This window comes from Mytilus galloprovincialis, chromosome 2, assembly GCF_965363235.1.
Source record: "Mytilus galloprovincialis chromosome 2, xbMytGall1.hap1.1, whole genome shotgun sequence".
NCBI classification, from domain to species: Eukaryota; Metazoa; Mollusca; class Bivalvia; order Mytilida; family Mytilidae; genus Mytilus; species Mytilus galloprovincialis.
The window spans coordinates 8,005,913-8,020,992 of record NC_134839.1 but is presented as its reverse complement, the minus strand read 5'-3'; the positions used below and the strand labels follow the sequence as shown (position 1 = coordinate 8,020,992).

Below are 15,080 nucleotides of genomic sequence, written 5' to 3'. Positions count from 1 at the left end.
GAGAGGGCACCAGATTATTTATAATATTCATCTTTTTAAAAAAAAAATCTGCAAAAAATTCCCATATCTTTTATTTAAAAAAGAATAAATATTAATTAGATACAATTGAAATGTCTGCATTGAAGGGAAAGGGGGGGTGGGGGTGGGGGGGGGGGGGGGTAGGAGGGGTTGTGATCCCCAAATCCTGGACTTAAAAAACATGAAATCCTGAAGTCCAAAATAAAAAAAAATCATAATCATGAAATTTTGAAAAAAGAATTCCTTTATCCTGAAAGGGTCAATCCCATAATCATGAGCTTACAAACACTAAACACCTGATCCTGGATTCTTTTTTGCATACCTTTTAGTTTTATATTATATAGCTAATATAAAATTACAACTTTTCAACTACTAAAAATTGTATCCAAGTTTATAGGAGCTACATCAAATTGTAATTGAAATGTGTTATAAAAACTTACTTGACATAGTTATATCAATGATATTCAGCCCCCTCTTGACTTATTTGAATTTTTTTTTAATAATTTACAGGTATAAAAGATTAAAATTATGCAAGCTGAAACAGTCACACACACACAAAAAAAAGGAAAACCCAGTGGCCACATGCTGAACTATGTGAATTACATTTTTGCTTTATCCTAAATATTTTTCTTTAGATGTTGTCCCTAAAAACTAAAGTCTTACACAGATTCTATACATTTTGCTTTGAGTCCAAAATATAAACAATTTTGAAACAGAACACATTCAAGCTTTCAGATTAAGACAGGGTCTGGGAAACACTCAGAAAGCATGATTCCTTCGTTTATTATTTTTAGCCTCGCTACACTTTGCAGAAAAATGTTTCGGCAATACTTTTAAAATAGGCTAGTGACTTGTATCGATAGTTGCCTCATTGGACCTCTTACTACATCTTATGTATAATAAGTTCAAGTACTGTTGCATGACACATTTAACCTGGCAACAATGAGTTGGGTGGTGCCCAATGATACCCCTGCCATTATGGCAGATAATACAGATTCTTGATATAATCTGGGGGACCAGGAACCGTTGATGTGCTTATTGCTTTATATACTTTCAATTACCTTTTTGTGTGAATTACTTTGGTAGCACTTTGAATTATCCAACAGATAATATAGAATTTAAAAACCAAAAATTGATAAGTTTAATTTTATATTTCATGTTAAAATACTTGTCTTCAATCATTTATTAAAACAAAATTGCACATGCTGAACTGTCTTTCCTGCTTTTCAAACCAAATGTTTTATGCAATGATATTCATAAATTAAAAATTTAACTACAAGTATTAAACCAAAATTTTATTTTGGATGTAACAAGTCTTATGATTAGCTGACAGTGTTTTGTCTATCAGCTCATACATGTAGACATAATTTTGAAATGTGACTGTGACGTCATCAACCTTTTCATGATTTACTCCAGTTTAAAATGAAAATTAGAATAAAATTATGGACAAATAACAATAAAAAATGTGGTGCACACTTTAGTATAACACATATACAGGTTATTCAGTGTGCAGCACCTTTTTTATAACATTTCTTCATAGACCGAAAAAATGTTACAGTCATAAAATTCCCTAAATAAAATAAACCAAAATTTTAATGTCAGATAACCAAGATGGAAATACATGTACACTTCACAATCATTTCATATATAGAATATTGATTGCAGCTAGTTATAGAAATAGAAACATGAAATGAGACCAATGTCAAATGAATCCTGTGGGCAATACATTACCTTACATTCATGCATCTGTTTCTAAAGAATTAAACTGTTAATAATATTTTTACATTAAATCTGTAAATACATATTAATCTTATTATTAATCAAAGTCTAAAAATAAATGGTGTTTATGTACCAAAAAGGTTTAATTTTTATATTTCAGGACCAGAGGCAGCAGATTTCAAGGATGGTAAATTTGAGTACATTTTTGGCCACCCTGAACAAATTCTAAAAAAAGAAGTTTGCACCATTTTTAAGCAGAAGAGTTGGGAAAATGTGTCACACATTGTAGTAGACGAGGCCCATTGTGTGGTTCAATGGGGACACGATTTTCGTCCAGATTTCAGAAACATTTCAAAATTACGTGCAATATTGCCACAGGCAAAAATCCTAGCACTTACAGCAACAGCAACACCGAAAATGAGGAAAGAGATACAACAACAACTTTGTATGAAAGATGTGTTTTCCCTATCAGGTCCAGTTGATAGACCAAACATCAAACTTATAGTTCAAAAACGTTTACCTCTCACTGGAGGTAAAACAACAGCAGAAGGTTCATATCAAGATGTGTTAAACCCATATATTGAGGAACTTTGTAGTCAGATCTGGAATGTTCCCAAAACTATTGTTTATTCAAAACTGAAATGGTGTGGAGTAGGCTATGACATGGTGTCACAGGCAGCCCGCCTGGAAGACAATACCGATGAAATACTTTCAGCAGTGTCACAGTTCCATGCACCTTGCACAGATGAGGTTATTTTAAATATTAATAAAGCATTCCTTTTATAATCTACTAAGAAATCAAACATAGACAAGCAAACTCCAGGCAAACTTTCAAAAAAAGGAATGGATTCAAATCTGGTATACTGACTCCACAGGAGTACAAATATTTTTTCTATTTTCATTTTGGTCTGATGTTTTTGTACATATTTTTGTAATAAATAATACTTCCATTCTTAAGGTAGAAGATTTTTCTTTTAATTTCATAATATGGTTTACAAGAAATAAGCATATTTCAGAAATATTTTTTTTAAGAGTTGAAAAATAAACCAATCATTAGATGTGCCCATCACTAATATTGTCCAACAAATTATGACAGTGACATCCATTGGTTACTACTTATATTATGAATTTTCATTTTAACTTAATGCGGTCATATACTCATAACGCTCATGCATTTAGTGCTTTTGACTTTGATTTAATTTTAATATTTGGCCATGGACAGAACCCTTATTCATCTTTGTACATGGATGCAAAAAAAACCAGTTTAATTGTTACAGAACATTAATGTCCATGTCCACTTTATTCAACATATTTCATTAGTATTAAACAATAAACAACGAATTGAATGAAACAGTATTTTACATGTATAAAGAAAAATGAAATCATTATAAATCATTTGCATTTGAAATAAATTGTATAATTCTAGATGAAAAAAAATATAGCACAGAACATGGCAGACACACATGGATCCATAAAGTTGCTTTTTGCCACTCAAGCTTATGGTATGGGCACTGATGCCCCAGATGTGGAAAGGGTTTGCCACATTGGACCACCAAGTTCTTTGGAATGCAAGTATTAAGGCTATATAACGTATTACACTAAAGGTTATTAGGGTTTCAAAATTTCATTCAATATGATAACAATGAAATAATAATATAATAAAATACAACATTATAAAACACTGAATACATAATTGATATGGGAGACAATCAGTATCATATGTAAGGATTATTCCCCTTTAGACTGTGTCTATTAATACCAACAGAACCATGGTGTTCAGAGCTGCATAAAAAGCAGACTCAACTGATAAAATATAAGGGTAGTTATCTCCCATCTACATATGGAAACATAAAACTAACTATTTATGTTAACAGTTTATAATATTTAAATTGCAAGAATTGGATCATAAGCACCTTAAAAAATTTGACTGCGGTCTAATACATATATATTACACAATTGCATATTTATAAATATAAATAAATTTATCTAAATAGAAAAGTTCTGGATTATGCATATATTAATTAATTTTCACAAAGACTTTCATATTTTACAACAAGTGAAAGGCCAATAATTGTAACTATATATATATATATACATAGACGCCTAAAAATCATACACTTCATCCTTTTGTGATATTCCAAATATCATAACACTTTGTAAAAAAAGATGAAAAGTCATAGGTCACAAGTATTTACAATACAAAAATCCATATTTTCACCTTGAGATCAAAAGCCAATGCTGTATGTTGGTCACATTTTCATATGCTGATACACCAACATGCAAAAAAACATGAGACTTTAACAGAAAATGAAAAAAAAAACATTTCACTATGACTAATTGAACCCCTAGTTCTTAGAAAAAAATTGCAGTTCTAAGATTTGAAATATGTAATATTGTTTCGTTTTTTTCATGAATGTCAGAACCAAAAATTTGAAAAATGAAAGGAAATGATTTAACAAAAACAATTATTGTTTACTGGTTTAGGTTATCTACAAGAAATTGGTAGAGCTGGTAGAGATGGTCGACAAAGCAGTGCATATATGCATTACAATATGAGTGATATTGCCACCAACACAATTGTACAACCAGAAGTGAGAGAATTCTGCCTCCTAAAAACATGCAGAAGAAAGTTTCTAAGCCAGTATTTTGATACAAAGGTTGATTTAGATTCAATACTTAAGCATAACTGCTGTGATGTATGTGAAAAAGAGTGTGAATGTGATCATTGTCTTGTAAGTGAAGTGGAAAAGTGTGAGGTCATAGATAATTGTCAATGTGCTGATGATCCTGATTGTACACAATTAAAGGAAATGCTAGAATCTTATTTCAATGCAGAAAATGATCAAATAAACATGTTAAACCAACAACTTGTGACAGGATTGACCCAAACTTTGTGTGACAAAATTGTTTTGAACTACAAAGACATTAAATGTGAAGAGGACATCCAGGGCTTATTTCCTTATGTTCACCTAAAGCAGCATTATTTGAGTAACATTTTACTCATTGTACAAACATTAAATTAAATCTACACAATTTAAAACTGCATATTAATAGTCGAAAGTTAAAATGGATTGACTGGGCTATTTCAGTGTTTAAACAAATTTTTATAAAAAAAAAACACAAGAAAATGGGTAAACAAATTTTTATAAAAAAAAAACACAAGAAAATGGGCCTATCTTGTTATGATTTTCAGAAGTAAACAAATAATTAAGTTGAAGAACACCTAATTTGCCACCTTTCAATTAAAATGTTTGACTGTTAGAAATAAAATGTACCACTAAATACTTCATTCACAAAAAGTTGGTCAAAACAATGGGAGATAACTCCAAATTTTCAGATTCAGATTAGATAAGTAATATAACATAAGTATTCTCCATTAAATGTCATACATGTATGATATCATACAAAACAAAATTTCAATGTTTCACATGTTATACAATTGTAACCCTCCTTTTATGAATTGTTTCCTATGTCTAATGCATCTCTGACAAATTTGAATAAATGATTACATGTACATTCAGTAATATTTTGTGGATTTAAAAGTTTAGAAAATGATTATTTCATGAATCTTTTAAATTTAAGCCATAAGATTGGTAAACAATGTGCCTTATATTTTATAATATAATCTGGTACCTTTAAACACTTTATATTCATCACAAGATTTTTATAAATCTTCTTCAGTCTGTACTGAGTGAAAAACGTAGTTATCTTGGAATTTTGGGTTTATTGTATCTTCCCATTTTAAAATTTAAAAACTGAGCACATACATGTAAGTGTGTAATTTTACTTTTCATATTTTTGAAAAGATTGGTTTGAAGATAGTACTGGGAACAAAATTTGAAACAAAAATATTACTAAAAAACACCAGGTTTCTGTCCACAGCTCCAGATATGATTATTTGTGGTTGTAAGACAGATTGCTGATTATATTATCTTATAAGAGTTTTTATTGTCAATTTTTTTGTATTAAGTTTAAGTACTTTAACATTTTATTCAGTGTAGAAAACCAGCATTTTAAGTTTTCATGAGATAATTATTGACCTGCATTAAATGCACTATATAATATTCTAGCTATATTTATTTTAAGTATTGTTTTATGATAACTATACATTAAACAAAATTAATAAACAACATTGGATTCCTGTTACATTCAAGTCTACTAGACATATTTGATAACTATGTTTTGACCCTCAGAATATATTCCCACATCTTTTGTTGTATTCTATCAGTTGGTAGATTGTCAAAATTATTCAAATTTATGTAATGATCAAATAACCACATTTCACTACCATATGTGAAAAAAGGTTTAATCAGACTTTCAAAAAGTTTAAGGTGGTACCTAACACTACAGGGAGATAACTCTGTAAAATCAGCTAAACGTTTTAATTACGTTGTGTTGTAAAAGGAATATTTAGCTTCTCAATGATCAAAATTGGAGTTTGTCAAATTGCTATATAACCAGTGTATTTTTTCTGACAAAACGGTTGGTTCAAAAAAATTAAATTTTTTATATATTTATCAAAGTCTCAAAGTAAATACTTTGACGAAATTTTATGAAAATTAAACGAACCAAATTAATTTTAGTGAAAGTGTTGGGTACCACCTTAAGACAGGTTTTCAAGGGTACCTCACAGAAATTACAATTATATACTTTTAACGGAGAAAAAGACTTGTAGAGCTTTATTAAAGAGATCATCTGTGGCATTTTTTAAATTTCAATAAAAAATAAATACAATAACTACCGGTAAAATACTGTAAATATCTGTATCTTTCCACTATTTTAATTTGTGAATTATTTTGACAAAAAAAATTATTTTGAATAATCATTTTTGCCTTTGCTAATATCTAAAAAAAAGGTGAATATTTTATTTCCAAACTAGAGTAATTATTGCTGGTCTATCATATGAAACAGCAAAGAAAATGTCCAATATTCTCTACATTGTATATGGTAACTGTAGATTTTTAAACTAAAGAAAACAGTGTAAGTAATCATGCATTTTCTTTATAATAGGTAAAAAATGTTTCATGTAACTAGTTAAAAAGTTGAAAATATTTGTAGTATATAAAAAGCTATATGCATATTGTATGTTAGTTCTTTTGATTTTATGTTTACCATTAACCAGGTTTAAAAAAAAAACTTTATGACCTTTACATATCAAATATCAATACAAACCAAAGGTGGAATATATTTGAAGAAAAAATGATTGATTGGATAAAAGCTATACAGTAGTTTTAATTAAGAAGAACTGTCATAAAAATATGGAGATGTGGTAAGATTGCCAATGAGACAACTCTCATGACCAAAGTTCAAAAGAATTAAATGTAAGAAATCATAGGCAATCAAATAAGTATAGCCTTTAACAATGAGATAAACCTATAGTCAGCTATAAAAGGTCCCACTTGAAAAAAGTGAGATTTTTTTTTTAGAAAACTAAGTGCTCTATTTCATATAAAAAAATTTAAAAAAATACAAATATTAGATCAACCAACAACAACAGACTATGGTTGGGTTTAACTAGTTTGAAGGCGTCAAACCCTTCACCCAACCAGGGAAAATCGTGTAATTATCAAATACATCATAACAACAATCTACAAAAATCTGATGAAATATCTTCAATCTTCAGATCAATCCAAAGAAAACAAGTTACAAAAAAACAAATTGGACCTGGCAAATTACAGACTATTAATAGTCATTTGATTATGTCAATGTTTAGTTCCCATTTTCCAAAGCAAATTTAACTTTTCTGGTATTGATCCAATTGTGATAATGGTCCACATCAAGGTTTTGAACAACAGATGATGACATTTCTCCAAAACATGAATGTTTCCTACCAGGTTGACAATGAAATGGTCTAATATCTCGTAAATCTGATAAAATAGCCAGTTCATCTTCCTTAGATGATTTGTCGGAATGTTTTTTTGAGCGTATAATTACCCCTGACTGTTGGTCAAAATTCACTGAAATTTCACGAATTCCAGATATTGCCCTGGTACGGTTTGAAATATTCTCTTCTGTTTTGTTGGAGTACATATGCTTAACATGTTGTTTCACTTCTTTGACAAGGTACTCCATTCTTCGATCAGCAGGTATATGTGTTTCAAATTTTCCTCCTGTATTCACAAACATGGCGTAGAACTCCTCATTGGAGCCTTTCTCAGACAAAGTACATAACTGATGTACCAGGAGTCTGAGTATTTCTAAGGCATACTTAGATAGATTATTATAGATTTTAAAATACATCATTGCAAGTTTCAACAAACGTATCCCTCTTACTCTTTCTGGCATATGTATCATATCTATCAAGTCTTTAAATAACAATCCTAGTTGGAGTATTTGATTTCCATAATTACTAATCTGATCACCTTTCTTTGACTTTGATATTGTTTTCTTCATGAGTGTGATGGTTTTCCCATTCGCCAAAACTAACCGGAATACTTGACCATCAACTGTAAAGAATTAGTTTTCAAAATTAGATATATTTTTTAAATCAATATCACAATCAAATTTGAATAAAAATTACTATCCAATCATGTTTATAATCACAATGAGAACAGATTTTGAAGTTTAGAATTCTGTCATAATTCATTAATCAAAAAAACAAATCTGTTTTCTTACTTATTCATGCTGAAAGTTAGTTTATAGTTCGATCAGTGTTAATTGAAACATCTATAGTAAAAATTAAAATCTTACGCCCAATTTATATAACCCTTGCTGCCTGTCTAAACCTGCTTTTTATGTCAGTGTTTCTGATCAAGGATTCAGTATATATGTTTAATTTGACCAAGGTGAATTGTAATGTACACATCAAGTGTATTTGGACAAATAGTTGCTTTTATCCTGGTATTTTATAATGATGGTTTGTGAACTCAGTTCATTTAATGTTTCATGCTCACACACACACATATATATAAATATATATACCTTCCAGCATTTGTTGTTTTGCACCTGTGGTAATAGTTTGGAGGAAAACATGTTGTTTGACTATCATCTCCACAGTACTAAAATACCATTCCTTCATTTCATCATTTGTGTTAAAGGTTGGTGGCACATGTTTAGTTGGCGTTGAATATTTATCTTCCATACCAAAAAACTCCAAGAAACACTCCACAATGTACATGTCAGTAACAGAAATAAAAAAGTCTTTATTTGCTTCATAATGATCATTCACATTGTCACCAATATTTTTTCTGGAAAGTCTATCTTGGAGTGATTTTAAGGTTCCAATATCCTGACCACTTTCTTTGTTGTATGTGAGGTTCAATGACATTTTGAGGTAGGACATCAACATGTGGAAAAGTTCAAAAGTTATTGGACTCAAGTGGCTGAATTTGTCACTAGGATTAAGATGGTGTGCTCTGAGTGACTTTGCTCCTGAGAATCTCTCTCGTGTCAGCTGGTCTCCTCCTATCTGATATGTCTGATTATGGAGTTGTTTTCCTGCTTTATCATGCGCATCTTTTAAACATTTTTCATAGAAGTCAAGTATCCCTACAACATCTTGATAGTATTGCTCATTTTTGAACAGAACAGGTAATGGTATGACTCCTGACTTTTTTTTCAAATTAGGACTACATGGTGTGCTGATGTTAATTGGAACAATATCTAAAAAAATTTTGAAGTATGGAATGTGTTCAAAAACAACCCTTGACATTAGAATGATGTAGTCAGTTGTTATAAGGTTGTAATCTTCCTCTGATGGTATGAAGTTTTGAACTGGTGTTTGACTATAAAGCTGTTGTGGTACAACTCTGTCTAGATTGGTGAAGGTCATGTTTTGTACTATCACTGCTGAACCAAAAGCATGCATCATTTTCTGTTTGTTGTTAATTCGTTGGTCATGAACACCAACAGTCCAATTGATGTTGTCACCAATAATTCGGAAACGAGTGTTGTCCTTTACTAGCTGCACTACCTTATCATTGAAATGGCCTCCAATCATCTCTACAATTTGTAGGCTTCTTTCATAACTTAGGCATACGCCAACCGTCTGAAGTCTATCAAACACCTGCAAGTTAAATGAATCTGATATGAAGTATATTTTAAAAGTAATAATTCTTTTAAAATCAAATTAAGTGAGTAAACAAATTAGTATTCTGTGTATTGAAGTTTAATTGTATTCACAGGTATTCACAGGTATTCTGAATTGTCTAAACTTGAAAAGAAAACACATTAAAACCAGAAGTGTAACATTTATCCTCAATAAAACCATCTTCTTTTCATGAAAAAAAGTTTATTATTTTTCTGAACAGTATTATTATACCACAAGTCTACTGGTTCCAGTTATACCTCACATGGTACCATACTGCACTGCACACAGTTGTTCAAAATACCCTTTAAGTATTTGATGTATTGTATTGCTAGATTTTTCATTTCATTAATGATTTTCTTTTCTTTTTTTAGTATTTATAAAAAATTGGAGTCGACATTATACATTGTTATTAATTGCTCATTGTTAAAGGCTGTATCCTGACCTAAAGTTGTTAATTTCTGTGGCTTTTGGGAGAGTTTTCTTATTAGCTATCATGAATTTTTAATTTATTTGAACACATAGATATATATTCCACCTTCTTGCTTGTTTAACTATTTCCAGTATAACACCTAGAAAAAAACAATACCAGATTGATCACCATTGCATTATTAAGGAATCAAGGATGAATTCTCTGTACATTAATAGTATAAAACATTTATTTACCTTTTGATCACATATGTTGTCAAACAAAAACAGTGATGTTATTCGCTGAATTCTGCTGAGCTCTTTGTTTCTTCCCTGCATTAGCATGCTGTAAACCATTCCTATTCTTGGTATAATAGCTTCTATTTTATCTTTGTTCTCCATGTCTTGTGGCGTTAAGAACATTGTCAATATCAAACTGAAAACTGTTGGAAATTTTACCATGAACTCACAAATAATTTCATTCCATTTAAAAAATTTCAAATCCTCTGGTCTCTTTTTCATCAACTCACTAACATAAAATAGTTTCCTATTTCTTAGACGATTGGACATCAAATTTATTTCCTCCATCAAAAGGCACAGGATGCTGTCTTTAAAACCCTCAGTTGTGAGGAGATGTTTGATAACTTCTCTTTTGTTTTTTGTTTTCAAGATGGACATAAGAATTTCTGTGTCTGCTTCTTTCATTTCTGTTTTTGAATTTATATCTATATTGTTTTTAAAATCCATGATTTTATCTACCATTATATTTTGTACAACAGGGGAAGGCTTAGATACAATATAATCGTGATCTATGGCAGCAGGAATTGTTGATCTTTGCTTATCTTCTTTACCCTTAGATTTTACGGTTGAAGATTTCTCATTATTCTTGGAATATATGTGATCAGTAGATGTTGAGCATGAACCTGTTTGGTTTGATGTTACAGAATTAGATGAAGCTAAAGATGTCATAGAAGCTGTTTGAAAGGATGTTGCCGATTCAGATGTAGCGGAAGAAGTCAATGAATCTAATGAAAATGGATGTGCAGATGATCCTGATAAAGATGATGCAGACTGTAAAGATAGGATACCTGATACATGTGCTTGGTCTGTTTCTGTATCTATAATAAAAATGTTATGAAAAAATAAAGTATACAAATTTGTTCCAAATAATAAAATCTATTTTCAGAATAGAAAAGATTGATTCTTCGAACCAAATTTGAAAATAAGATTTTTACTGTGTAACACATTTTTACTGTCTCCTACATTTTGACTGTCAAACAGATTTTAACTGATATTCTTAGATAAGTTAATTCAAGTGTGCTCCCCCTTAAACAACATCTGATATCGACCTTATGTTCCAAGAAATTTGTTAATTCATTTAGAGGGAGGCCGTCACGAGGTGGTTGACCGTTATCGATGAGCAGTTTGACAGATGGAATCAGATATATATGCTCCTTATGTAGTTACTACCACCCCTTCTCTTTTCCTGCATGTGACTTTACCCAGTTAGACTATTTGCACGATTTGTAATAACTTGAACAAGACAACTGCTGCCATATGTGGAGCAGTATCTGCTTACCCTTCTGGAGCACCTCATACCACCAACTGTTTTTGGTTGAGTTGGTGTTGCTTAGTCTTTAGTTTTTTTATTTTGTGTTCTGTAAACTGTTATTTAAGTATAGGAAGATGCGATATTAGGGCCAATGTGACAATTCTCCATCCAAATAACAATTTATAAAGTAAACAATAATAGGTCAAGGTACGGCCTTGAACATGGAGCCTTGGCTCACACCGAACAACAAGCTATGATGGGCCCCAAAATTACAAGTGTAAAACCATTGAAACGGTACACCAGTGGTTTATTCTATATAAAAAATTATGTCTATTTCTTTTTTGGACATGGTGTTGTCAGTTTATCTATCAATAAATGAGTGTGACTGTCCTTTTTGGTACATATCTTTGGTATCTTTCTTCCCTTCTTTGGCTTTGACTATGAGAGTTTTTGATGAAGGTAAATCCAGAAAAGAGCTTCAGATACATTGAAATTATTAAAGGTTTGTTTTCAATTTCTTTTTTTTAGAAAGTTTGAATGTTGTCTGCTTTGGTTAATTTTTGTACGTATGAGTTTTTCTGGTGATATGCCTCTTTAATTGCATTGTTCTCATATAAGATTCAGAACAAGAGTCTGTCAGAGTGACAGCAAATCATAATTCCTGCATGAAAATGATATTTGGAAATCTTGAAACTCAAACAGGATCAACTGGGACTTCTACATTAAAAAGACAAATAACTTAAAAATAGTTATAATGATATTTTTACAACTTCTGACTAAAACCATTTGAAGAGATACATTCATTGATATACTACATGTATTTAACCATATACTTATTAATTACACCATTCCTGTTCAAACTTAGATAACTCATAAATTAAAATAGATCATAACATAAGCATCAATCTAGGCCACCTATCAACAACAAAAATTAATTCTAGTCCCATTCTGAGCAATGGGAAATAACTCCAATTAAAAATAATTTATATACATAGCACTTCACTGCTGAAAGTTAAAAGTGTGAAAAAAAGACTTAACTTACATTTATTCACATGAAACCACACATCAAAGGGTGAAAATAATTTCAGCCACCGTGGTTTTTCCGAAATTATGATCCCTTGGATATGCTCAAAGTACAAGGACAAAAGTTAAAACCAGCACAATAGTGTGGCTACCATAAATTGTATTTTAATTCTTTTATAATGTTTGTTAGCTTATATGTCTTAATTATTAAATTTTTAAAGTTATTGATTAATAAGTATACAAAATTACATTTATATGTATTTACAATGGTTCCTGGTCCCCCAGAAACTTTATAGTAAAGAATCTGTATTATCTGCATTTTTGCAAGGGTTTCATTGGGCACCACCCAACTCATTGTTGCCAGGTTTAAGTAAACATATATTTTAACTTAATTACCTTCATCTGATAAATGTAAACCAATGATGGAAATGTCATCTTCTTCTTCTTCACTGTCACTGAAAACTGCTGCATATTGAGTAGATGTTTTCGGTGTTGACATATTTATTCTCTTTGGTGGATTTATATGTGGTGAGGAAGCCATTCGTTTTGACATCCCAGCATTTTTTTGGCATTCATTGTAAAAATCAGTTTTCTTTTTGTGAAGAGAGTCAACTTTTTTACTGCAGTTTCTACATACTGTTCCACTTTCAACATTAATTCCACCATATTTCTTCAATAACTCCTTTAAACTGTAATCTTTCCCTTTTAACTTCCGGATGGTTTCTACTCTACGGGCTTCCTTTGCAAATTTCCCACACACTAAACAAAAATCTCTATCACATTCTCTCTGCTTGATAGGTGTACCTAGACCTACATTCATCCTCTTGGTATTAGAAATCAACTATATAAAGGAAAGATTAAAAGTATGCATCATTTAACACAGTTTTCTTTTAAACTCTAAAAAGCCTGTATTGCATGAAATTAAAACAGTTATGCATTTTACAAAGTAGTCAGAGGTGTGTAATTGGAATGTATAAGTATCCATACACAGACAATATAGATTTTAATCTTAAGCAATGACCACATACATGTACTTTTTTTGTTATGATGAGTTTTATTGTGCATATTGTATTGTTGTCTCATTGTTGCATATGTCCCAAGTACGTGTATCCAAGTATCCTTTGGACTTTGTTAGTCTTATTAGATTTTAAATTTTAGTTTCTTGTGTATATATTTCGGAGTTTAGTATGACATTAATTATCACTGAACTAGTATGAGCGCCTCCAGGTGCAGGAGATTCTCACTATATTGAAGACCCATTAGTGGCTGTAAGCAGTTGTTTGCTCATTGGTAGGATTGTTGTCTCTTTAATATGTTCTCCATTTCCATTTTCAATTTTAATGTCTTTACTTATTAGATTTGACAAAGAACCAATATTCTAATGCAATTTGGATGTAACAATTTTTTTCATTGGCTAAAAGTTGCCGTCAAATCCACAGTTGACCAGGGGTTACTAAGGAGGGACCCGCCATTCTGTCCCTTTTTTATTATTGATGTTCAAACTGTGTCACAAATTGAACTTACCGTGCTTTTTGTTTAATTTCAAATTCTGCACATATATACTAGTATAATTCATTTTTGTCTTGTTCAGGTTGGTGCATAAGTCTCTTCACATCGATAAATAAAAATATTTTATACAAGATTTTATCCTGCCAATTTTTGGTATTAACAGGTACACATATAAATGTTGGCTTTAAAAAAGTTTTTGGTAACCTATTTCTAATGACAGTTGAGGGTGCAGACAAGGAATAAAAATAATTTAGTGTGAGAAAGACATGATAGATTAAGAAGACCCCACTAATTTTTTTAAATGGTGTTTATATGTTGCTTATTTCCTCTGTATTATTTAATTTAAAATATGCACCTCAAGCTCATACAAATAAATTTTTACAATAAAAGTATATTCTGCATTTATCCTATACCTTTAATAGCTTAAAATTCCCTTTTTTCAAAATTTGTAACTCTTGACAATAAAGCTTTTATTTTTAAACAATGACCATATACACAAACTGTCTTTATTATTCCATTGAACAAAGATCAATTTTCTGAAAGAAACAATTCCTTTAGTTTTTTTAATTGAAATGTATTATATTTATCAGGTTGGAGTCTTTTAGGGCTGACAATAAGGTATGGATTTTTCTCATAGTTGAATGCTGTACGGTTGCATGCAATTGCTTAAATCAGCTAAATTTGAACTTTGATAGGTAGTTGTAACACTGGAAATCATACCACATCTCTTAATAGCATTGTTGTTAGCATACTTAACGATAATGGTAAATAATCTCCACCTTTAAATTCAGGAATATGATTTTTAAAAAACCATGATTTTTTTAT

The 15,080-nt window shown here is 30.6% G+C and overlaps 2 protein-coding genes across 2 annotated transcripts in view; both read right to left on the bottom strand.

Annotated features, from left to right (window-relative positions):
- Positions 1 to 15,080, bottom strand: part of LOC143062798 (uncharacterized) — a 528,850-nt gene that overhangs the window by 141,312 nt on the left and 372,458 nt on the right. The window lies entirely within an intron of this gene.
- On the bottom strand, positions 7,306 to 13,575 carry LOC143061980 (uncharacterized). The gene is made up of 4 exons (XM_076233835.1): positions 13,143 to 13,575; positions 10,430 to 11,094; positions 8,659 to 9,742; positions 7,306 to 8,183 (listed from the first exon to the last, which is right to left on the bottom strand). The coding sequence occupies exons 1-4, from the start codon at positions 13,564 to 13,566 to the stop codon at positions 7,447 to 7,449; spliced, it is 2,910 nt and encodes a 969-aa protein (XP_076089950.1). The 5' UTR covers positions 13,567 to 13,575; the 3' UTR covers positions 7,306 to 7,446.